We start from the raw sequence: 26,228 nt of genomic DNA, 5'->3' as shown, positions 1-26,228 counted from the left end.
TCTAAAACAAACTGACAACGCCATGGCTAAAAATAAAAAAGACAAACAGAAAAACAATAGTACACACGACACAACATAGAAAACTAAAGAATAAACAACACGAACCCCACCAAAAACTAGGGGTGATCTCAGGTGCTCCGGAAGGGTAAGCAGATCCTGCTCCACATGTGGCACCCGTCGTGTTGCTTAAGTGATTACAAATCCGGTAAATAGTCTAATTCGGTAGGTCATATTCATGAAAGGGAAGGGGATTGTAGTTACGACGTAAGGAACATATCCGATATCATTTGTGAAACGGTTATTCCATAACGGTCAACCAACTCGTGATGGCGTCCGTAAAATTTACGAAGGGATGATTTCAACTTCACCATTTGGAAGTTACATGTATATGCTATTTGCTTCGAGTTAATTTTTGGTGCTGCTTTTTATTATTTATTGCATGCTGCATGCCTTGTTTTATTTGTTATTGCATATGTTTTTATATTCGGTGAAAAGCTCATTAGAGCTTATGTTTGTATTGTTTGTCAATATGCCGAATCCAAATAAAGTTTTACTTACTTACTTACTTAATTTTAGACGGTCCGAGTTGTCTCTGGGCCGAGTTGCCCTACACATTAATTTCACCGGAAAATATTGAGTAGCTTCCCCTTAAAAATTTTAGAAGGTCATTCAGCTACTATTTTTTTCCGTTGAAAAAGGTACTTACTGGTTTCTCAACTAAATGAATTAAGTTGATACATACAGTTCATACATTAGACGTTAAGTAGGAACTTTTAATATGAAATTAGGAATCGTGAGGGACGTATTTTTTTTTGTTAAAAATATCCCAAAATTTCATGACATAATTTGTGGTAGCAGACTCATGCGAGTCATGGCAGTCGATATCACTAAGCTTGTTTATAGTTCCTAATGCAAACACCTTTTTGATCAAATCTGTATTGTTAAAACAGTTCGAAAACTGTTCACAGTCACAGTTTTCTTCATACTGCCACTGGCTGACTGGGAATTGCTAGTTTGAAATCTGTAATCGTTGACCTGTAAATCTGCACCGCCTGAACATCAAAAGCGCAATCTAGTCTCAATGTTGTTCACCATACTCTCTTTCAGTCACTTTCTCATTGGCAATTTTCAATTTTACCAATACGATAAAACATATTATGTAGTTGTCTTTATGACACGATCCCTGTTGCTAAACTTGTCGAAACAAAAAAAGGTGCTTTTTAAGATACTGCAATTTAGTGGTACCATGAATGACCGAATAACACTGTTAATATCCGAAAAACACTTGAAATTTTAATATTAGCATATATTGGTGACTTTTAAACAATTATTAAATAATAGTATATTATCGATGTATTTTATAAACTTATAAATGATTTACAGAAGGCAGATATCATAAGTTCATTAAAAAAACTTATAAAATTAAGTGTGTACATCCAATATGGCGACCACAGAAATCACAATGGCCGCCATGCTCGATTTACACGCTAAATTTTATTTAAAATGATCTTTATAAACTTATCTGCTTTCTGTAAATCATTTTTTAGGTGCAAAATACATCGATAATATATTATTATTTAATAATCAATGTTTAAAAGTCACCAATATGTTCTAATATTAAAATTGCAAGTGTTATTCTGTCATTACAAGTGTTATTCGGTCATTCGTGTTGCCCGCAATTTAGTGCTAGTCTTAGTGCTGTTGTCTTTTTAATCTTTTTGTAAATTGACTATGCGATATACAAATGTACAACCCCCTGCATACTGCTAGGTATCCACTCTTGCTATCCTACATGTGCCATAAAGTATAGCTACCATAGATACAATGTAGGTGTTGAACTTGGTTCACTTTTATCTTTCTGTTTCAATATTAATGGTAAAGGTAATAAGCACGTCATGTACATGTATGTTTAAAAAAGAAGAATGTGGTATGATTGCAAATGAGACAACTCTCCACAAGAGACCAAAATGACACAGAAATTAACTATAGGTCACCATATGGCCTTCAACAATGAGCAAAGCCTATATGGCATAGTCAGCTATAAAAGGCCCCAAAAATGACAATGTAAAACAGTTCAAACGAGAAAACTAACGGCCTAATTTTATTAAAAAAGGATATTTTTCTTTAATTTTATTGAAAACATTATCTGAAAGGAGTGTACATGTACTATTGTAAACTACATTTAGAACAATTAATCAGAATGTGACAGTGTACAATTATGCTGGACCCATGTTAGATTTTCTTTTTTCTTTTACAGATGGCGACCAAACTTCCCAAACCAGTCATGAAAGGATTGTGGGTCAAGTCTTATGCTTACCACATGAAAGTCGCAACTGTTCTCACTGTTGCATCAGTTGGTTTATATAAAGCATGGGAAGAATATTTTTTCACTTCCAGATGGACAGCATTTGAGAAGTAAGTGTCAGAAATAGCATTCCAAAAGTTTATTTAGTAATCAGTTTGCAAAGATGAAAAGATTCTGAGAAATATGCCAAAACTAACAATGCAAATAGACATTAAAAAACTAAAAGACATATATTATTTGATGTTTATTTGCTTATGGCAGATTTTACAGTATTGTGTTCTGTCTCCTACTTTCATGTTGCTAACGTGACGGAGACAAAAATGAGTAACGTTAGCGACATTTGGACATGTCACATGAGCAACAACATCTTTAAAAGTTAAAGTGTATGCACACAGTGATGTTTAATATATGCCTGAAGTAATAAAATTGTACAGTCTGGTCTAGAATTTCTAAATATACAGAATGTCATTTGCAGGTGTACTTTATATCAAATGAATACACAAGAAACCAAAAAATTAGTAACGTTAGCGACATTTGGACATGTCACATGAGCAACAACATCTTTAAAAGTTAAAATGTATGCACACAGTGATGTTTAATATATGCCTGAAGTAATAAAATTGTACAGTCTGGTTTAGAATTTTTAAATATACAGAATGTCATTTGCAGGTGTACTTTATATCAAATGAATACACAAGAAACCAATTCGTAATAGTAACATTAGCAACATCTACTATCATGACATTACGTTTTGTTGCGAACGTCTTTTTGATGGACGGAATACATTTAAGGTCCTCTTGTAACGATATTACATACAACTTACCTTCTTTGCTTCCCCATCATGTGAAGGAACTGACTCCGAATCTATTTCTGCAAAGGGCGATATCGTAACTCCTATACAGGAGAGTTACAGATCTAAATATATGTTGCTCACGTGACACTGATTTGGACGGAAACCTCGAGCAGTAACGTTCGCAAAAAATAAAACAGCCAATGATATTGATTCCTCAAGTCCTTTGACCCCCTTACGTCATCCAAATTTAATATGATTGCTATTTTCAATTATTTATAAAACCCGGGATAAAAATAACTGCAATAGGCTGTCTGAGAACCAACAAGAAAATTGCGATCGTGACATACCACAATGGACGGAAAAGTCGTGACGTTAGCAACAATATGATTAAATTACCTTTTTTAGCCTTTACCAATAAAAATCTGCCTTAAAGTTATGATTAAAACACAAAAGAAGACTTTTTATTAAAATATAAGTCCATGTTATTAGGCTCCACTTATAAATAATACTTCAAAATTCCACTCCAAATAAGCTGGATGTCAGTAAAGTAGGTCATGATGTCTATTCCATGTCCAATATTTTGAAATTGAAAACCCTCTAATTCTAACAAAAAACACAAACACAGAGTAATTTTTATTTTTATTTACTCAGAAAGACACATTTTATTCAATAACATAATGCATTACTCCATTACACAGTCTGTTTCACAGTTTCAGCAATTGCTTTTTTGATGGATACAAAAAAACAATAATTCCTTCTTATTGTAAAATCTGCCTTATTGTTCAATGTCAAATATGTTTACTCAGGAAAAAATATCTACAAAATGTAAGATATGAAAGAAATTTGTCTGTTGACCTCACCCACGTTCACCAATTATCAAGTGTATATAGTAACTGATGGATTGTCAGTAGTACTCAATACAGTGAATACTGCCAGCTACTGCATAATTACAATGTAGTCTTACTATTGCTTTTAATATGTACTAACTTCAATAAGATTTAAACTCCTTTATTATAGTAGAAGTTTTGATTTCTGTATACCAGTAGGATTATTTGTGTTGAGAAAAGGCTTGGATTGAACAGATTTGACCATATAGTAACATTAAGACTGGTAATTCTCAGTATCAAAAAGTTTTACCACTTTATCTAAACATTGGAAAATCTTGGTAACCCTATAATGTCAGCATACATGTACATTCTTTTGTATTCTTATACATTTGAAAATTTTCACTTATATACATGTATTGTACTGCTCAAAATTGTCCGGAATGAAATATCGTTTTGTACCATCTTTTTATTCATGCACAATATGATATTTTGCAGGATATAGTATTTACCTATATTCTTGCAATAACCTTTTTATTGTTCGCAAGATATTTTATATTATGGGCCATGGCATACACAGTTTCACTACTTTATTAGTTAACATCCTCATTTCCAATTGTAATAAAACAAGTGCTTTAAAATACACAAAATTAATATAAAATATCAGCTTCCGGAGTCCTAACCCAACATCCAACTGCATTGTTTACTGTATAATAAAAAGGCTTCAAATTGTGATTTATAATAAGTGATATTTAAGTACCTGCTGGTATAGTACATGTATTAAATTCATTATATGATATATACATGTACTAACATACTTGTTTTCTCTTACAGAACTTATGACATGGAAAAAGATTTCCAAAGGAAGATGAAAGCTGGAGTCTTCCAATGTATAGACAGTAATGGTGTGATAAGGAAGGATGATGATTGATTCAACATTTTAATGTTTAGTGAAATTTACAATTTGTCTGTACAGAAGTGAAATAAAAATAAAACCAATCTTTCAAATATTATTTTTAGTACAATATAGAAATGATGTATTGGAGGGAAATAACATGGGGTGTAATTTAGGCAAAAAAGTAATGAAACTATGGTGAAAAGATCTGTCCAGGGAATAATATTTGAATGAATATGAGTAAAGGCCATATATTGTAGTCTTACTTAGCCAACTTGACAGTACAGGGTCTTCTGGTTATTGAGGGCTGTAAGATTGCCTATGGTTGCTTCCACCCATTTCATTTGAACTAACAGAACTTTGGTGGATAGTTGTCTCATTGGCAATCATATCACACCACCTTCATTTTATATGTCAGAGACAACAACCTAATAATAAAAAAGAAAAGAAATATAGTCTTACTGATCAACAAGTGTCCAAACCATATTTTAAGCTCTAAGAATTAAGACAAGTTGTGTATAAAAAAATCATCAGCGACTATCTGCCATCAGCCATCAATATCCCATTTCTAAATCAACAAAAGAAACAATGACATTTTAACATGTCAAGCTTTTCACAAAACAACGAGATTATGACGTGAAGTCTTCACAAAGCAATGTTGGCCATCTATGAATTGATGGAATAGGTAGTTAGCATTCCAGGGTTTATACATACAAACTTATTTTAAGGATAATGAATCTTCACAGTAATGAGTATGTGGCTTAATGTTTCCTATAATTGTTAATAACTTGTCTATTTATGACACTTCATTAAGATGAAGAGTATAGGTTTTGCTCAATGTTGAAGGGCATATATTGACCAATAGTTTCTAACTATGTTATTTGATTTCTTATGGAAAGTTGTCTCATTGGCAATCATATCACATCATCTTATTTGTATGCTACACAGCTACTTTTGCATAGGTACTATTTCTGTACTTAAAATCTGTAGTACTGGAAAATTCCTTTTAATATTTAGTACTTTTTCTTTACTTTAGAATTACTGTAATATTTAAGTACTTGTATTTTCCATTACTTGATTTGTACTTAAAATATTGGTACAAAAATAATACCAAAAAGGATCACAGTATTCCATGTTAGAACATCATAACTTTATGAGATTTGAAGAAGACAAACTTTCAAAATGCTGAAAATGTAACCATGCAACAAAAAATCTGTAGTACTTAAATTTCAAGTACAAATCAAGTACTGTAAAATACAGGTACCTAAATATTACAATAATTTCAAAGTAACAAAATAGTACTGAATATTAAAAGAAGATTTCCAGTACTACAGATTTTTGGTACAGAAATAGTACCTATGCAAAAGTAGCTGTGTAGTACAATGTAAACAATAATCCATGAATATCAATAAGACTACAATCTACAAAACATTACTAAGGTTAAAAATCCAGCTAATTTAATGTTGGAAAAAGTAACATTTTATGAACAAAGAGAGGTAATTCTTTATTGTTATGATAAGGATGCTATTGTTGTTTATAGGCAGGATTATGTTTTAAATCTTGCAGTGTAAAACCAAATTATAAAAATGTACAAGAAAATGAGTTGAAGGTGTGTTGTGCTCTACATAGTTAATAGCTGATCTTGATTTTGTCAAATTACAGAAACAGCAACAAACAACACCATCATGCACACTGTCCCAATTCATATTTTCTTTATTGTTGAAGATTCTGCAACTCATTTCACAAAAGCTTTTAAAGAAAATATACTTGCATGTCGGGAACAATTCAGTATGAATTACCAGTTAAAGATACGATCTTGAGATTTGTTTTGTGAAATGAGCCCCAACCTTTTGTTTAGTTTGAAATTTGTGACTATGTCATATTAAAATGTATTTGGCTTTTTTACAAATCATCTACCTCTCAGAAATTAATGATATTTTCCATTATTATTGATGTAACCATTTTTCTTTAGGCACATGTTAGAAAAGATCTTCATAACACCAGAATACCTATGTCTGACACCTGCACATTTTGTATGCCTCCAGACTTCAAACTATGCATGTGTTAAGTATCAATTCAAAAAATTCAAATAAGATTTTACACGAAAAAAGTTAAATATAAGATATCGAGAACAGGTAGAGCATGGTCACTTTGAAATGAAATCATTAATTCGATAAATAATTTTAAATAGAAATTCTTATTTAAAGGGTCAAAAAGTGTATTCTCATCATTGAAATTAATTTTTCTTTTTACAATTTAATTTTCAACAGATTTGCGTTGTAGTTTCGATTTCTTTGATAACCATTGACTTGTATATCAGTGCTATTAGTTCCGGATAAATGGATACAAATTTTTCGTTACCAGAGAGCATTCTAAGACCAGCTTTGAAAGCCTACTGAAGAAATGATGTTGAATCTATGCTTAATTTCCGTTTCGCTATGTCTACCTTACTTATATAGTAATTCGTTAAATGTAGACATTTAATCAAACCAACCAGAGACATATAATGCATTACCATTTTAAAAATAAGGAGTACACTTACTTGCAGAAAACATAATGTGTTTAAACACAGTTACACTAACATGTATAGTAGACATTATGATTATTTTTCCTTATTATGCGTTAACCTTTTTTCGTAAGTAACATGTCGTCGGGTTTTTTTTGTTTGTTAATTTTAATTACTAGTACATCAATTTATTCGATAGCCTTTAATCACTACAGCTAATTCATGGAAACAAATCAGTTCTATGTAGATGTTCAACATAGGTCATTGAAATCAAGGCGAAGTATATGTTCAAAATAGGTCAATGATTTATGGTTGCACGTTTCTTCTTATCGAATTTTGAATAAGTTTGTAAAATTTGGAAGACAAACAAGTTCTTGTCGCAAGGTAATATACTTATAGAAGATATCCGTATCTAAATACAAACCTATGCTTTTTGAAGCATGATATACGGTACTATGATGCTCTTGTTTCATTGTCTCACCAGCAACTATGCGAGAACACAGGGATTACAATGCAAGAAACACAGTGGTTACAATGCGAGAGACATAGGGGTTATAATGCGAGAGACACAGGGGTTATAATGCGAGAGACATAGGGGTTATAATGCGAGAGACACAGGTGTAACAATGCGAGAGACACAGGGGTTAAAATGCGAGAGACACGGGTTATAATGCGAGAGACATAGGGGTTATAATGCGAGAGACAAAGGGGTAACAATGCGAGAGACACAGGGTAACAATGCGAGACAAGGGTGTTACAATGCGACAGACACAGGGATTACAATGCGAGAGACAAAACTTTTTGTATATCAGTTTTATATAAAAGACCGAAGACCAGGAAGTTTCATTCCTTGTATGCATATGCCTTATGTTACGAACTTTTGGACCGTCATATATCCAATGTTCTTGGCCTCAGTCTTTTCCATGTTTCAGCTACTGCTTGAACATTTTTTTTCATTTTTTTTAATGAAGTTCTCTCTCATTATAACTTGTCTGATCAAAACAAAACATAAAAAGACCTAACTACGTAGATGTTAGCATCTGTAGGTCATTAAATGGCCTTTTCCAAAGAGCAAAGCCCGTGACGCATACTGGTCGACATGGTAGAACAAGAGAAAGTGACTTCAACTCCTTTTCCAATCAGACAATAAAAAGAAAATAGTGCTGAGAAGACAAGTATTGTAAATAATACATAATTTATAAAATGTGATAATTATTTATTTGCAACTAAATAACACAAACAAAAAATAAGTTAGATAATATCTTTTGCATAAAACATGACGGCAAAGAATTATAATACTATTTAATGATACAATTTAGACTAGATTAGTACTGGCATGCTTGCAGCGGAGACCACTATCAAAACCATAGAGTAATAATACTAGTAGTAAAAGCAATTAAAAAAAAAAATCAAAACTTTAAAAATGTATTAACAGGTTTTCTTGGTATCTATCAACTCATTAACAATTAAAAAAAAATAAAAAAGGATTTGGGTAAGAAACGAGAAAAAATACATATCTTTCGATGCATGATATTTTTGCTTTGGCATAGAAGATTGAGCTTAAAGCATAGAAATCTTTGGTCTGATTTGCATATTTTGTATTAGATGTATCTGTATTAAACACTCTTGTTTTAATTTATAATATAATTTAAATATAATGTCCGATTTATACGCCTAGTTAATAGTTTTAGTCTAAATATTTCCTGTTTTTATTCTTTGTATAGCACACGGAGTTTTCCTGTAAAATATAACATGTATTAAAATAGCTCCAATACAATATGGTCTCCTCGGTTTGTCTTGGTCCTTAGGTATATCTTTAACAAATAGGTCTATTATGGCGGGTCCTTAGGTATATATTTAACATATAGATATTGGTTTCAAGTCTATTATGGCGACATAGATTCTGAATGGAATGTCATTGCATGATCTTCGCAGTAATATCACCTCTTCCCTCTTTTGGACAGTCTCCGTAGAAGTTTTCTACCAACGGATTGCTCTGTAAATAAATGTAAGTAAATTATTTCAGCAATTGATTTTTGAATAGCAAACAAATTGAACGCATCATAAAATACTTTTTGTCAGTTACTATATACCTTTTAATTCGTGTTATATAGATCATGCATTTCAATTGTTTCGGTACCCATTGTCTATATTGCAATCATCATTTTCGTCTCCGTCCGTTCGTCTAACGCACATCTTCGTCCCACTTTTTTCAGACGCAGAATGTATTCTTATTTGTGCATGATGGGTTATAACATGTTGGCACTCAGGTTATGGTGAGGTTCGTAAAGCGGCTGAATCTTGACATTTCGATTTAATGTTGTGTCGAATATTGTTTGCCTTTTTAATTGTGAGATGGTATTTTCAGTGTATGACTTACTGTTTTTCTCTGGACGTCGAATAGCACCTGTGTAATCTTCATAGATATTGTCATCTGAAAAAATAATTGAGAATGATATATTTTGATAGTCGAGAATTATCCTGCATTACAAATCTGAGAGAAGAAACAAAATTCAAGTTATTCTTAACAATATGACATGTTCAAACAGTGTGATAGTAACATTGTACCAAAAGACAATAGTTTTTTTGTAAAAGAATTGATTTATTAGTATTACTGGCATATGATATAACATTGTGTCGGACGATTTTTGACTTCCAAAAGTTTTTTTGGTCTTCATTATTTAATCATTTATTTACTGCATTGACTTATTGAATTTTCTAAATGAGTTCAGGAGAAGTGTTAGATGTGTTCAGGACAGGAGTAGTGTAAGATGTGTTGAAGAGTAGTGTAAATGTGTTTAGGAGTGTTAGATGTGTTTAGGACAGGTGTTAGATATGTTAAGGAGAAGTGTTAAATGCGTTCAAGAGAAGTGTTAGATGTGTTCAGGAAAGGTGTTGAAGAGTGGTGTAACATGTGTTTAGAAGAAGCGTTAGACGTGTTCTGGAGAAGTGTTTTACGTGTTCAGGAGTGGTGTTGGATGAGTTCAGGAAAGGTGTTAGATGTGTTCAGGAGAGGTGTTAGATGTGTTCAGGAGTGGTGTTGAATGTGTTCAGGAGGGGTGTTAGATGTGTTCAGGAGTGGTGTTAGATGTGTTTAGGAGAGGCGTTAGATGTGTTTTGAGAGTTGTAAGTTGTGTTCAGGAGTGGTGTTAGATGTATTAAGGAGTGGTGTTAGATGTGTTCAGGGAAGGTGTTAGATGTGTTCAGGAGTGGTGTTAGATGTGTTCTGGAGAAGAGTAAGATGTGTTCTGGAGAAGAGTAAGATGTGTTCTGGAGAAGGGTAAGATGTAGTCTTGAAAAGTGTTTGATGTGTTCAGGAGTGGTGTTGGATGTGTTAAGGAGGAGTGTTAAACGTGTTCGGAAGAGTTTGATGTGTTCAGGAAAAGTGTTTGATGTATTCAGGAGTGGTGTTGGATGTGTTAAGGAGGAGTGTTAGATGTGTTCGTCAGAAGTGTTGGATGTGTTCAGGAGAAGAGATAGATGTGTTCAGGAGGAGTGTTTGATGTGTTCGGAAGTGTTGGATGTGTTCAGGAGATGTGTTAGGTGTGTTCTGAAAAAGGGTTAGATGTGTTCAGGAGAAGTGTTGGGTGTGTTCTGGAGAAGGGTTAAATGTGTTCAGGAGAGGTATTCAGAAGAAGTGTTAGGTGTGTTCAGAAGTGTTAGATGTGTTCAGGATGAGTGTTAGGTGTTTTTAGGAGTTATGTTAGATGTGTTCAGGAGAGGTGTTAGATTTGTCTAAAAGTCGAATTACTATTTCTAACTATAGTTTATGACATGCATATGACTTGAACAAACCGTTGTATCTGGGGTCACTTTCATACAAATTGTTAGATACTCCAGGAATATTTGTTTCGCTTTGGAAAGAGTAGTTCCGTCTGAGGTCAGGTGTTTTCTCCTCTTCTGGTACATTAATTTGACTGGTTGACCGCGTCATCTTCAGTGATAAACGAGATAACCGTCGAACGCCATCTTTCATCCTATAAATAACAGTAGAAAATGAAATATCAGTTATTCGTTAAGAGTGTTGTTCGAACGAACGAAATAGCTAAATTTTAATGAAGTGTTATTTCCATTTGATTTTAAAAAGTAAAATCCCCAAAATACCGAACTCCTAGGAAAATTCTAAAGGGAAAGTTCACAAGCAAGTTGTACTGTTCTCAGAACTGAAATAATACATGCATGAAGAAGACTTTATTATCCTCAGACAGACATGTGTATAAAAATGTACAAGAGTAATATATATATACGATAAAAATACACATCTTTGACAGCACAAATATGACTATATCACACTTATGACAGTAGTGTGAAATAAAAATGGCATTCGGACCTTTTCGAGACTTTTTCACTCCTAATTCATGAATGACTCGTAAAGGGGGTTATCAGTGGTTTAATATAAATAACGTAAATTGTGAGTTAAAAGACACTTTTAACCCGAAATACCATTTATTCAGTTGCTTATAATGAAGCGAAGACCATATTTATTTTCTGTTTATTCTTTTTGATGTTGGATATTTATTTATTTTGCTAAGGTATATTTCGTTTTCGGCTATCTCTTCGGTCTATAGGGTCACCAATCTTGGCCAATAACTTTTCTTTTGATGTCGATATTAAGTGTTGATAGTACACTATACATTTGTTTGTATAAATATATATAGTAAATATACTAGCATAATATATTGTTATGCATGACAAAGGAATTTACCTGTCCACAAAATTAGTATTTCCCGAGGCAGTATCAACTTGTTCATCTTTGCATTCATAATCTTCGTAAGCTTGATCATTATATTTTATTAAATTGTTGTATGTTTCAAGGGATATTTTCTCTGGTCCCGTTGACAGCCATTTTTTCCGTCTTGGCAGTATGAAGTAACTAGGTGGGAAATGTAACCGTTCTCTGAGATGTAATGTCAAATCATGACGTAAAGGCACCATTAAACAAAGGTCAATTTTGGCATCGAGACATGAGTGCTTTGTATCAGAATTGCGAGGTATAGGCGAAATGAGTACAAGAGGGTCAGAAACGTAATGCTCGAAACGGATACTTTGATTAAATGGCACAAAGCTATCACTATCTAACGAATAAGCGTCCATAGGCACTTCAACGCGATACTGTAAAATGTTTGACACATCAAAACCGTCGTCTTCTGCAATTTCTAGCAACGTCACTTCAAGATCTGCAGGTAGTTTAATTATTGCACGACCACCAGTGTCATCTAATATGTCCCACTGAACAACTTGACATTCACCATATACCTTTTTGCCATATCTTATTTTTACGTTTTGTATGTTAAAATTTGTGCATTTAAGAATGTCGCCACATTTTAAACAGAAAGGTTCTGGAACATCGCATGCTATTGCTTCTGTTACTTTAAGTTTTATCTTTTCTCGTGTATCTAAAACTGCTTGAACTGAATTAAAACGTCTGCTACATTTGTCGAATTTACCCTGAACGTCACTTCCTAAACTAAATATATCACATTTGGTACTTGCAAGAATTCTATCAACATCTTTATCAAAACGATGAATAATTACTTCAGTTCCAGGAGAAAGATGATCTTTGAAACGAGTTATTTTGTTGCCGTAATTAGAGATTCTTGCAATAACAGGAAGGTCTAACTCGAAATTGTCTATGAATTCATTCAAAGGCATGTCTCTGGTTGATGGTAGAAAATCGTCTAGCTGATCCATCACTTCTACTTCTTCTTCGAGTGAAATTTTCCACTTTATATCGTGATTATCTTGTGGTGAAACAATGACAAAGAAGTTAGGTTTGCGCATAGTAATCAGACCTTTGTAAGTTAGAGGTAGTCCTGTTAGCTTGGTCAAAATTTCTCCATTACTGCCTACATTTGTATAGAATGAACTTTCATCGTTATCAACAGCGATTAACTGAATGTTTTCCTCTGAAAATTTTAATTTCCTTTCCGTATCCCCGAATGCCACAATTTCCTGGAGATTATAAGACTTGGGATCGTCCAGAACAGTGAAATCTCCTCTACAATTACTGGGTAAGGTCAAAATATGTCCAGATTCGTCCTCACATTCTAAACACAGTTTCCTGTCCTTTGAATTCTGAGCTCTCCGAATGAATCTAAACCGTTCACCTTTCCTGAATATTTGAGGAAGATAAGGATCCTCTCGTCCATAGTTAGCTTGAAATCTTGTCGGCCAGGCTTCCAATAGTTCACCTACTGTAGTGTAAATCCTTTGAAAAGCTTCTTCTGATCTGTGTACGATATTAAATTTAATGTGACTGTCTGGAGGGACCTTTACCTCACGTCGTATACCTGTGTCTGTGTCAAAAAATGACAAACATATCCACTCAACCGCTAAGGTATGTAGGTATAAAGAGTCACCCACTCTGAGAGCGGTAGTATGGGCATTACTGTATAATCCACGTCCCCCTAGAACTTTGAATGTTTTAGGTGGTGTGTAACATTCCGTAAAATCCTTAAGCGTAAAAACTGTCCTGTTAATAGTCCTTTCATTATTATCCGCCATGTTTTGTTTTTATTACCTGGCCGATAACAATATTTAAGTTTTTCAGATATCGCATTTATCAAGGTAAACGTCGCCCGTTATTATAGTACGGTTATCTCCCATGTCATCTGAATGTGACTTGTTCTGTGATGATGATGGATTCTCAAAATCCGCTCAGAAACTGATATGTGAAAAGAAAGTGCGTTAAAAACACTAATTCAGACATAGATGTTCTGATCATTTCGACGTTTGTATTAATGAACTGATCACTTTCAGATGTTAGTTAGTATTTTGCTAATTTTTGTCTCCTTGACAACAGGTGTTTGCAATATGCACAATATGATTCTGAGATTTGTAAGACATGAAGCAATCATTATAACATCGGTTAAACACGCTGTAGAAGTGAGAATATTAGCTGTAATCATCTATCATATGGCAACATTTCAAATCTATTTTGACATAATGATTTGCCATGGGTCATGAATGTTACATGAATGACCATCGGTTAAATATGTTACATACAATTATCATTAAACAGATCATTCAAATTACTGTAATGACCAGAATAAAAAGATTCAAACATTTTTAAAAGTTTCTCTTATAGTTTCCAGAAAATATTATTAATCGAATCCTATTTAAATATATTATTTATAGTGATAACCAAATACAAATGTACTAGTCTAGGTATTTAATTAGTGTTCTCTTACGTCTGTGAATACGTAAACAGCTTTGTATAAGGAAATGACCATTCTTCTTGTCTGTGTGTGTGGTGGGAAGCAACAGTTGTGTTAGTCTTTGGATTCATACACTTAATCTATTATCAAATATACAGGAAGATTAAATGCAATCGTCAATAGGAAAGACTCCTATAACAGAACAAAACACAATAGGCGTTTAGTATTGTTTGGGGCCCTTTATAGCTTGTTGTTCGGTGTGAGCCAAGGCTCCTTGTTGAAGACCGTACCATGACCTATAATGGTTTACTTTTATAAATTGTGACTTGGATGGAGAATTGTCTCATTGGCATTCATACCACATATTCCTTTATCTATCTAGAGTTCAACATACGGTCTGTAACCAAAGACAATTGTCTATGGATCGGCTAGAGTCAAGACAATAAATTTGTGAATGAAGTCTTTAATGATATTGTGTATAGGATAGTCATTGTTTTCTCCCTCAATTATATCATATGCTCAATATTTCATTATAAGCTCTATATAGTATGTATTTAAATTATTATTTGGTAAAGTTATCACTTTTTGTACTAATTTTAAAGAACTGTCTACCAAATGATAAGAAATATTTATGGCTGTTCACAAATGACCATTTACCAACTCTCATGTGCCTAGGAAATTACATTATTAAAGGTTTAGAAATAAGATCCAGATGTAAACAAAATATATGAAATAATATAATATTTTATTGTTATAAGATTTAATATGATAGTTATATAAAACACATGTTGTGTTAGGCTCTGGTCCTGTCCATAACGTTATAGTATGGTATTAGTTTTCTGTTTGGCTTTTTCCAATCATATTGTGTTGTAAAATGATGCCCTTTATGGGTTCTTGATTAGATAAATAAAATTCTTATATTTATGTTTGACGACGAAAGATGCATGTAATGCCGTGTTGACGATGTGTGGATGAAATAAATCAATTGATGAGTGTGTCTACCTTGTTAATCGTGAGTTACCAAGTGCACTACCTACCAATTATGCTGATTCAGTGACTGTATACTAAATGTTCTATGTATCATTAAGATTGATACAAATGTGTGTTGCAAAGTACTAATTGCAAATCACAGAGAACGATTCTTCAATGTCAGGAAAATGAGAGTTGGTACTATACTAATGTCAATCGAAATGTACATCGACCGAGAAAGATCCTCCGGCTATACATCACTTGTCTTACCATAAAACCATTTCTGCATTTTTAATTTATCCGATAACTTTAGTCGCTAATTTATTCGATTTATGCGATAACTTTCGAAGTTATTTTATTCAATTTATGAGATAACGTGTAGTGCAAGGTTGAATCGACTTATTATCCATGCATAAACTGCCATTCTATGCGTTAACTTGTTATCCATGATTAAAGTTATTGTATGCGTTAACATGTTATCCATGTTTAAAGTTATTGTATGCGTTAACTTGTTATCTATGATTAAAGTTATTGTATGCGTTAACATGTTATCCATGTTTAAAGTTATTGTATGCGTTAACTTGTTATCCATGATTAAAGTTATTGTATGCGTTAACTTGTTATCCATGTTTAAATCGCAATCCCAAAACGTGTTACTTATTATTATTATTATATATATATGTGTGACCGTCCTCACATTATTAGCATTATCGACATCTAGCAAAGATTTTATACCAATATAGGTCTTGGAACCTGCAGCAGTGTTCGAGTTTGATCATCGTGTTGTTTTGAGAGCTTAACTGTGGCACCGAAATGGGGAAAAACAGCACTTTTATGTTCGTGTTCGGATTTGTTTAGCACAGATAAGGATTTCGTGTCATGATGCCCTACAAAGATATTTTGACAGTTATGACGTATTTTTCCGAAATGTGTGTAAGACGCTTATGGAGTGGGTCTCATTGGGGTCTGAGCGTGACGCGGGATTGCCGATTTTTTGTAAGCGTGACACGTGAAAGTCAAACTATTGTGTCGTGAAAACGGGAATTGCGGTCAAGATGGACCCGGGAAATGACAAAAAAATGAGAATTGCTTACGTACATAGTGTAAGCGGGATACGGGAATCTGACGAAACAGTAAGCGGGATCCGGGATCGGACCCCCCCCCCCCCCCTTTCCAATGAGACCCCCTATGGAAGTCAAGGTCGTTAAAAACTACCCTCATCATCATCATGACAGTTGCGTTCACTACTTCAATTCTTCACTTTCGGTCTCTGTATTCATTGAAGTTATCATAAACATGTATACGGTCCGTGAAATCAAACACGTCATATATGACAATTATTATGTGAACTGTGATCGTCTAAATGTTTTGCATGTAAGAATTAGACGTGATATCGTTCTACTCAACTTCTCAGTAGTCTGAAGTTTGTTGATATTACCCTGCGTATTTGGTACGACTGTCTTCAATACTCAGGACTGGTGAAGAGATATCGACATCTAGTATAAGAACTCTACAAAACAAGAGAAAGAGTCCGTCTTGGCATTGCAACGAAGTGTGAACTTTTGCTTCTAGTTAAAAATCTCCCGGGTGGCTAAATTTGAAACGACTAACAGCCAAAACAATGGAAAAAAATAACAGCAACTACAAAATACTGTCATTTGCTTCAAGTATTGTTCACTTCATGTCGAGGTTATAATATGATAATGTGTGTCAAAACGCCATATCCCTTCTTTGACAAATAGTTCTTCTTTTAAAAAGTACAACCTTACAAGATGCACCATAGTTCGTAGACATTAGTAAAAGAATAATATAACACGTTTTATTAATTTTAAACAATAATAAATGCATTGTAAAGACATATTTAAATATAAAAATAACATCATATTTTATACATGAACAAAGTTAACAATTTTATAATAACAAACAAAAACCAAAAGTTCACACTTACAAAGAGAAAATTGCAATCGGCAGAAATTATATATGTTTTTGTAAAATTCGATCGAAATTTAATGTATACATTTTTTACCATCTACAATATTTTATCATAATTAATGACAATGGTCGATATAGTCTTTTCTTAAAACATGTATAGTTTTCGAAACTATCGCATAATAAGTAAAAATGTAAAATACTTTCAAATGATGGCAGAAAACTGAAAAATCAGTATTTTCAGGTAAGAATATGAGTGGAACACATCTTTGGTTTGATTAATTTTTGATTATGCTAAAATTAATTAGAAGCATCTTTATTTAAAAGACAACAGCCATGGTTAAGCGTTTTGGTCCGGGGCAGGGGTAAGGGGCTGGGATTTTATAAATAAAACTGTTGAATTTTGATCTTTCATTTAAATAAGAAAATTTCATTTATTTTGTCTATACCTGTAGTGTAATATCATCCATTTCTTTGTGACATTCTCATGTGTTAAATACAGGTTTGATATCATTTTTCAGTTTTTTAGGTCGATTTCCTCTAAAGATATACATCCTTTGTATATGTATATCTTTGTTGAAGAAGAACAGCCTATTAAAATAACATACAGTGTATATTTTATATATGCATGTGAAATGTATACCCTTTTCAATATGCAAATGGTTTGAGTGGCCGTTTATTAGTACAGTTTCTATAGACATTAGTGATATCAAGCATCACGAAATATAATTTTATAACGAAGGTTATTGTTAAGAGTCACAGGAATTAAACATTAGCAATTCCTCAGAGGACTCCAGTTGACCTTAGTTAGGTGTGTGGATAACGAATGGTAACTTCTTATGATATACAGGATTAAGGAATACGCAATTGAGAAATACGTTTCTAGGACAAAAACCTTTTATGTTTTAACATTTTTAAAACAGCAAAAATGACCATAGATGTAATAACAATCAACATATTTATATATTTTAAAATAGTTATTCTATTTACATTTTGAACCCCGCTTGTATTGACCGACAATACACAGCCAATTGGCAGCAACTTTTGTTTTTACGAAATTTGAATGGATAATATGGTTTTATAAATAAAATAGGTCTACAACAGGAGATGAATATTGTTTCAATGTGAGAGCAAAATGACTCAATTCTTCCTCATCTAATTTCAAGTCCATGATAAACTATTATGATAGAGTGCATTAACAAATTCATTTTTCGTTACTCAGAAAGATAAATTTACTAACAATAATATAACCTAGTCAAATTCATAAATAGCGGTATCAAAAAAAATATACTGCAATATATAGACACCCTGCATAGTTATTTGTAAAATTATACATTTTCTACTTTTCAACCCAATACATATCATGGACCTATGATAAAATACAGATCAATGTATGTTTTTAAAAGTCAATTAAAAAAATGACCTCTCAAATCACAAAATTCACAGTCTTAAAAAACCACCATGTATTTTAAAAATGTACTAGTATACCCGTTTACATAAATAAATGCTGATTATTTGTCGTTCATGTTGTTACTACATGCATATATGATATATAATAAACATATGGATTTGACCAATACTGGTCCTTCTTATCACCTCGTTATGATGAGAAACGCCAACATTATTCCTATTTCTAACGATACCTACAACAAAACAAAAGTACATGGTAAGTATGACAATGTTACAAGGGACTTATGAGTTACAACATAAATGGTGCTGACTTTTTAGATTTGGCACTGCTTTTGTCTCTAAAATATATTATTATGGGATTTTTAATCCCTACATTTTCCAATTCTGAATCACTAAGTCTTGAAAATCTTTTACCGTCCACACTTTTCTTCCTTAAATGGTTAACTATTCTATCACTAACTCCCATATGTTTGAGGAATGTTAAGAGTTCTTCTACTGTAAACTTTGATACGTTCCCGTCATTTGGAATGGTTATGTCATGTTCTGGGATAAACTTGGAAATTACTGAAAAAATAAACATTAGGGTAAATACGAATGTATGTGTACATATATCCAATTATACCCACTTTGAAAGAAAAAGACAAGATTTCCAATTTGTATGTGTATCCTTATTCAATATATATATATAGTTCCACAAGTTTAAATATGAATGCATATGAAACTATGAAAAACGAGTTTGAATCGACCTCAAACTCAATTGCAGCCATGCTAAACTATAAATCCATAAAAAATAAATTTTATTTTGTTTTATTTCTCCACATTTTATTACAATTTGACAATAGTCCATGATGTGCACTTTGAAAGAAATGGATGCATGTGACATATTTTAACTGACTTTTCGCACGAGACCTTTCCATTGATTTAACTTTTTTCACTGAATACTTTATTTGTTGTTATATAATGTGACCGTTTCTTGGAAATTCAGCTACACTGAGAGACGTGTATAATGGTAAATTATATAAAAAAAAAAAAAAGAAAACAAGAATGTGTCCATAGTACACGGATGCCCCATCCGCACTATCATTTTGTTTTATGTTCAGTGGATCGTGAAAATGGGGTAAAATATCTATATTTCTGTTTTATTGAATTTCTATACGAAGATATTTATCTGAAATATTCACAGATATGTGTATGCAATATCAATGCAATGTAAGTACATATTAATAAGAAGCGGTATGAGATGCATGTCAATGAGACAGCAAATCTACCACACAAATAACCAAAAGTCATCTTGAGGTAATTACTATTTACAATATAACAGACAGGTATTTGGTTTTTCTATGTACGTACCTTGCTATAATTGGACGAAAGTAGAAAAAAATATTTATATTTCCTGTTGTCAGCAGACCTAATATCTTTTAAAAAAGTTAAAGGTCATATGAAGATCAACAATCCCTCTGAACTAAAGAAGTTTTGAATATTTATTGGAGTCGAAAAATGCCTAGGATCACCTGCGTAAAGACCATCGTCCGTTGGTTAACGAATATAAATGTCTGTTTGGGATATGCCTAGTCACTCTCAAGTAATAAAAAAAGTAGTTAAGACTATATATATATATATCTACCTGATGGTGGTCTGCTGACTGTTATCCGTGGAGGAATCATCCTTGGTGGATTAACCGGAAGTGATGGACGAAAGTCATTTGGCACTGGTGGAAGTTCTCTGGTACTGAAATGAAAGATAACACACTGAATTTTGTTTTAGTTATCAATCTAATTGAAATAAAGATACATGTATCTGGTTTCGTTATACTGCATATGAGCTCACATGTTGTATAACAAAATCAGAGATCTATATTTTAATTAGATTGACATATCATCAACATATTGTCCATAATATAACAGAGAAAAAGGTTCAGTCATATATAAAAAAGAATAAAATATTTAAAATGATTTTAAAATACCTGTAATCTCCTGTCATACTGATGTATCTCTGTTCCAGGTAAACTAAATTATTCCATGAAATGTGTATAAATACTATATATACTTTGTAGTAAGATTCCAAACACCCACAACTAATGTAATCCTCAGTCTTATCAAGCCAAATTATTTTGTTTTTTATTGTGATTTTAATCTATATTCACAATTTAATAAGCTATAAAAGGTTTAAATCTTCATTTATAAATAGAATGAACCAATGGAATACATGATTCATACAATGTAGGAGTAGGTAAAATGTTACAGATTTTGTCAACTGGAAATATTCAATGACATTTTAAATCTAAATAATCTTGTGATATTTTATACTTCATAGATATGTGTCAGGTAGACATTTGCTTTATATCAGAACAATACAAGGACAGTGTGAATGATCTTGTGTTTGTTTGTTGAGTAGTTCAGATAAAACCTCCACTCTTTGTGTATTTCAAAAATATGTTGATAGATAGTTTTACATTGTCTATGTTCCCAAAATATAGTATACTTCAGAAAAAGGATAACAAGTCTGCTCACTCATTGTGAAAAAACACCAATACACAACATGTTAGATGTAAACATACCTTAAAGCTGGTCCAGTGGTCAAGTTCAAAGTTGAAACAAATCAATGTCCAGTTTAAACTGTCTGTCTATAAGTCGATTAAAGTTTTGTTATACGAGGAAACTTAGATTTAAAATAATCCCTCTCTTAACGTAAGGAGATCGATAGAATAGTATAGAACAAAAGAGTGCCCACTAGGAACTGATGGAAGTAATTCATAATCAATGAAAAGATATAAAGTCACTTTGATAACTGGCTGTGTTTCCTGTATTATTTTGTTTTGCTAGATATCAAACAAATAAAATTCCAGCACAATTCGTCGAATTCCGTTCTCTCTTTTTTTATGATTTTCTTATTGTAATTATTCAGATTGTATGTTTTGTTTTGTGGGTTTTCTCATATTTATTTTTCTATATATTTTTTTTCTCATTTGATTGCTTGATATAAGTCCACTGTCCATATATTCGTGTCTATCCTTTCTGGTCCTTATTTTTTGTTCCTTTGATCATTTTGTTTTTCATCTTTTGTACTTTTCATTTAAATGACAATGCTATTTGAGAAATGCAAATGACTTTCAAGTTAAAAAAAAGTTATAATAAGAACATTGTCTTGTTTTGTTTCTTGAATTGAACGTAAAGATGGAACCACGAGTCGTCAAGAAAAGTTCGAATGATATAAAATATAAAATGAGTAACTGGCCTTACCTGTCATGACCGTTAGTCAGTCGTGATGACCCACTGTCTGGCCCTCCGTGACCATTGACTGGTAGTGTTGACAAATCCGTAAATTTACTGACAAAATTATCGTCCTCCTCTGCCATGATGTTTATACTAAATAATAATCATTTAAACTCTGTCTAAGCATGCGTAACGTTACCTGTCCGTTTACATGCTAGTTATTGTTGTTAATTATAAAATTCAGATGTCAATAATATATTTAACACGGAAGAATGACAAAGAATGGGTTAAAAAATCGGTCACACAAAACAGATCTGTGGTATACCTTACATCTTTGTAGCAGTTCATGATTTTATTTAATTTCGATTACCATTGCGCTGTTTCCTACTGATATGAATTTAATTTCCATTTGAACGATGTTTTATAAACATGTTTCAATAAAGCCTTTTATCATGAAAAATCAAAATTAACATACATGTCACATGGTAATTTGAGAATCGCGTGCAGAAAATTGTAATCATACTTGAATAGAAATATTAAATACTGCATAAAGTTGTCTTTATTTTATCCTTGAATTTCTCAATATAAATTGACAAACGATTATTTTGACAAATGTGTTTTTTAATATATACAATACCGTACAAACCTGCCAATTGTGATGTCAAAGTGACATAAAACATCAAAATAAAGATAATATGTACACCTCGGTATAGATATGCAATATTTAAAACTCTCCGTCAGAAGCATAAACAGGACTAATAATGCAAGATACCGACCTTTGTGTTGTGGGGCATATCAAAATTCAAAATGAAAAATAGACAAACTTAAAAAAAAGAGAAATGTTGCATCTAAATAATGAACGAAGAGATTAAATGAGTTTTGTTCATTGACGAAGCGTTGTGTACGTCCTTGTTTTTTAACCTTGTTAAATTGACAATCATGCTTATATATCTTTATTCTCAATAAACCATATTACATAGGTATAGAGAAGACAAACGAATTATGTACAATATTTACAAGAAGACAGAACAAACAAAATAGTTGCTAATACAATATATGAAGTCCATTTCAGCCAGGGGCACATACACCTGTGTTAATAATCTTTATGAATTTACATAGTTTAATCAATTCTGATTTGTTTTTTGAAGACATAATCTGATTGTATTTGACAATATTTGCATTTTTTAAATAATAATTTGACAGACAATGATTCCTGTTTTCTTCAAAGTATTTACATTCTAATATATAATGCATTTCATCACCAATATCATTTTTGTCGAGCCTTCGACTTTAGTCGAAAAAGCGAGACTAAGCGATCCTACATTCCGTCGGCGTCGGCGTCGTCGTCGGCGGCGTCCACAAATATTCACTCTGTGGTTAAAGTTTTTGAAATTTTAATAACTTTCTTAAACTATACTGAATTTCTACCAAACTTGGACAGAAGCTTGTTTATGATCATAAGAAAGTATCTAGAAGTAAATTTTGTAAAAATAAAATTCCATTTTTTCCGTATTTTACTTATGAATGGACTTTGTTTTTCTGCGAGGAAACATTACATTCACTCTGTGGTTAAAGTTTTTAAAATTTTAATAACTTTCATAAACTATCCTTGATTTGTACCAAACTTGGACAGAAGCTTGTTTATGATCATAAGATAGTATCAAGAAGAATATTTTGTAAAAATAAATTTCCACTTTTCCGTATTTTACTTATAAATGGACTTAGTTTTTCTGCGAGGAAACATTACATTCACTCTGTGGTTAAAGTTTTTAAAATTTTAATAACTTTCATAAACTATCCTTGATTTGTACCAAACTTGGACAGAAGCTTGTTTATAATCATAAGATAGTATCAAGAAGAAAATTTTGTAAAAATAAATTTCCACTTTTCCGTATTTTACTTATAAATGGACTTAGTTTTTTTTGCCAGAAACAAAACATTCACTCTGTGGTTTAAGTTTTTAAAATTTTTATAATGTTCTTAAACTATCCTGGATTTCTACCAAACTTAGACAGAAGCTTGTTTCTGATCATAAGATATTATTCAGAAGTAAATTTTGTAAAAAAAAAATTCACTCTTTCCGTATTTTACTTATCAATGGACTTAGTTTTTCTTCCAGTTAACATTACATACAGTCTGCAGTTAAAGTTTATAAAACATTTATTAGATTCATAAACTATCCTGGATTTTTTACCAAACTTGGAAGCTTCTTTCAATCAAAAGACAGTATCGAGAGGGAAATTTTTATTGATGTTTTTCCTCATTTTGTTGAGTCTGCGATTAACAGCAAAAGTAGGCGAGACACTGGGTTCCGCGGAACCCTTACGAATTTTTATTACATAGAAGACAAATTCTATTGTTTCTAGCTATATTGTTCCATCTACCCTGTTCAATAGGGAGCTTGTGATTTGTGGTCCTAAATCTACACAAATCAATAGACAATTTGTTCCCAAGAATTTCAAAATAACCTTCTTTTCCAAAAAAATCTTTAAAAAGTTTGTAATTTATTGCTTTTGGCGAGTTTTCAAGTAAAGAATGCCAGACTTGTACATACTGATCTTTAAGTCTAAGTTTGATGAATGAAACTAACCACTTACAATTTATAAAAGATTGCGTTTCCCATACATTTGGGATACCACATTCGTTCAGAATAGTCTTTATTCTGTTTAACCATGAAAAATTCACATTGTCATTAATAGACATGTGATAACACAATTTATATAAAATATATGATAGTTTTGTCTCTTTACCAGAGTTTAATTTCCCCCAAAATGAAAAAAATATTGAGTTTATGAACCATTTCAAAATAAAAATAAAAACTTGAAATCGATACTTCACTTTTCCCATTTCCTTTCTATGATAATATTCTTTGCACGACTAGTTCTTAACGATTAAATAACAATTCTGAGTTTGAATAATGTTATTCCTTTTCTACGCAGGGAGTGAACGTTGTCTCTTATTCTCTTGTTGAATGTGTATACACTTCTTTACTTATTTCTTTTCATATCCATAACAATAAAGAAACATAATATTTGCTTAAACTCTCCATTCAAAGTTTACAAAAAATCATTGACCTCTAATATCCATAAATACCATTGATCTAGGCTTAAAATTAAATTTTTGGTAAAAAGTTCCATGAAAAGATATTAAAAAGACTAAGATATTTTACAATTATAGGATGAATATTTTACAAATATAGGATGAATATTTTACAATACTCCCCTGATAAACAGCAAAACACATTAAATAATAGGACTCCTTGTGCTCTTCTAGGTCATTAAAGTTACTGTTCACAGACGTCTCGTGGTCCATTCATCTTAATTTTTTTATAATGAAAGACTACTTCGTCAGACGCTGAAAAAATAAAATATTCTCAAGTGACACTATTTTGGTTTTCTGAACAAAGATTTTGTTATTCTGTATACGCTCACAACTCGTGATTAGCAATTTCAACATAAAGACATCGCCCTATTTTATGTTTATTTTTTTAAATATTTTATACTTGAAAGGTTACAACGAAAAATGAAGATGTATCATACATACAGCTATAGAAATAATTGTTTTGTTTGTGCTTAGTGTGTTATGTAAGGCATTTACACATTTTCAATTCTAATTGGTTAATATGTAAATATACAAGCATTTGAATATTTATCATAGCTATCTGCTATGAAATTTAAAACGCTTAATTTTATTTTTGTTCCTTTCGACTATAGACACAAAAATCCTTGTTTATTACAAAAATGGAAAAAACGAACCCCAAAGGATGATCGAAAACGATTGTTTCTTCGAGGACAATATATATATATTTTTTTAATTTTCATTCAACAACAATATTATTACACATGCTGTTAACATATTTCTTCACTGGTAAAAGCTATTTCAATGGAGATACCTGTATATAAGTACAATTTTAGTGTTAGTGTATATACAGAAAAAGAGAGACACAGATACCTAAGTGATATTCAAACTCATTAACTCGAACACATGACAACGCCATTAAAAAACCCGAAAATCACAACAATAAGACATAGTCTACACAACACAACATAGAAAACTATATACCGATCCGAAAGGGTAAGTGGAACCTGGTCCACATGTGGTACCCATATGCATATCAAGATTCAGTTATGTCCCATTCGAGGAAAAGAGGACTTACAACAGAAATCAAAAGTTGTAAAAAAGTATATTACTCTTTACACGATCGAGATAACCACAAATGCACACATCG

At 32.1% G+C, this 26,228-nt stretch overlaps 3 protein-coding genes across 3 annotated transcripts; 1 reads left to right on the top strand and 2 right to left on the bottom strand.

The window, feature by feature from the left end:
• The first annotated feature begins 624 nt into the window (after positions 1–624).
• LOC143056892 (cytochrome c oxidase subunit 6C-like) lies at positions 625–4,921 on the top strand. The gene is made up of 3 exons (XM_076230107.1): positions 625–698; positions 2,258–2,415; positions 4,757–4,921. The coding sequence occupies exons 2-3, from the start codon at positions 2,258–2,260 to the stop codon at positions 4,851–4,853; spliced, it is 255 nt and encodes an 84-aa protein (XP_076086222.1). The 5' UTR covers positions 625–698; the 3' UTR covers positions 4,854–4,921.
• Positions 4,922–8,792: 3,871 nt separating this feature from the next.
• On the bottom strand, positions 8,793–13,952 carry LOC143057153 (uncharacterized). Its single transcript, XM_076230398.1, has 4 exons — positions 12,029–13,952; positions 11,119–11,300; positions 9,704–9,757; positions 8,793–9,319 (listed from the first exon to the last, which is right to left on the bottom strand). Exons 1-4 carry the CDS (start codon positions 13,825–13,827, stop codon positions 9,264–9,266), a joined length of 2,091 nt encoding a protein of 696 aa, XP_076086513.1. The 5' UTR covers positions 13,828–13,952; the 3' UTR covers positions 8,793–9,263.
• Positions 13,953–17,254: 3,302 nt separating this feature from the next.
• On the bottom strand, positions 17,255–22,361 carry LOC143057142 (uncharacterized). Its single transcript, XM_076230386.1, has 3 exons — positions 22,028–22,361; positions 20,413–20,516; positions 17,255–19,352 (listed from the first exon to the last, which is right to left on the bottom strand). Exons 1-3 carry the CDS (start codon positions 22,141–22,143, stop codon positions 19,078–19,080), a joined length of 495 nt encoding a protein of 164 aa, XP_076086501.1. The 5' UTR covers positions 22,144–22,361; the 3' UTR covers positions 17,255–19,077.
• Positions 22,362–26,228: the final 3,867 nt, after the last annotated feature.

Source organism: Mytilus galloprovincialis, chromosome 1, assembly GCF_965363235.1.
Source record: "Mytilus galloprovincialis chromosome 1, xbMytGall1.hap1.1, whole genome shotgun sequence".
NCBI classification, from domain to species: domain Eukaryota; kingdom Metazoa; phylum Mollusca; class Bivalvia; order Mytilida; family Mytilidae; genus Mytilus; species Mytilus galloprovincialis.
The sequence above is the reverse complement of the archived record's forward strand: the minus strand, read 5'-3'. Positions and strand labels throughout refer to the sequence as shown.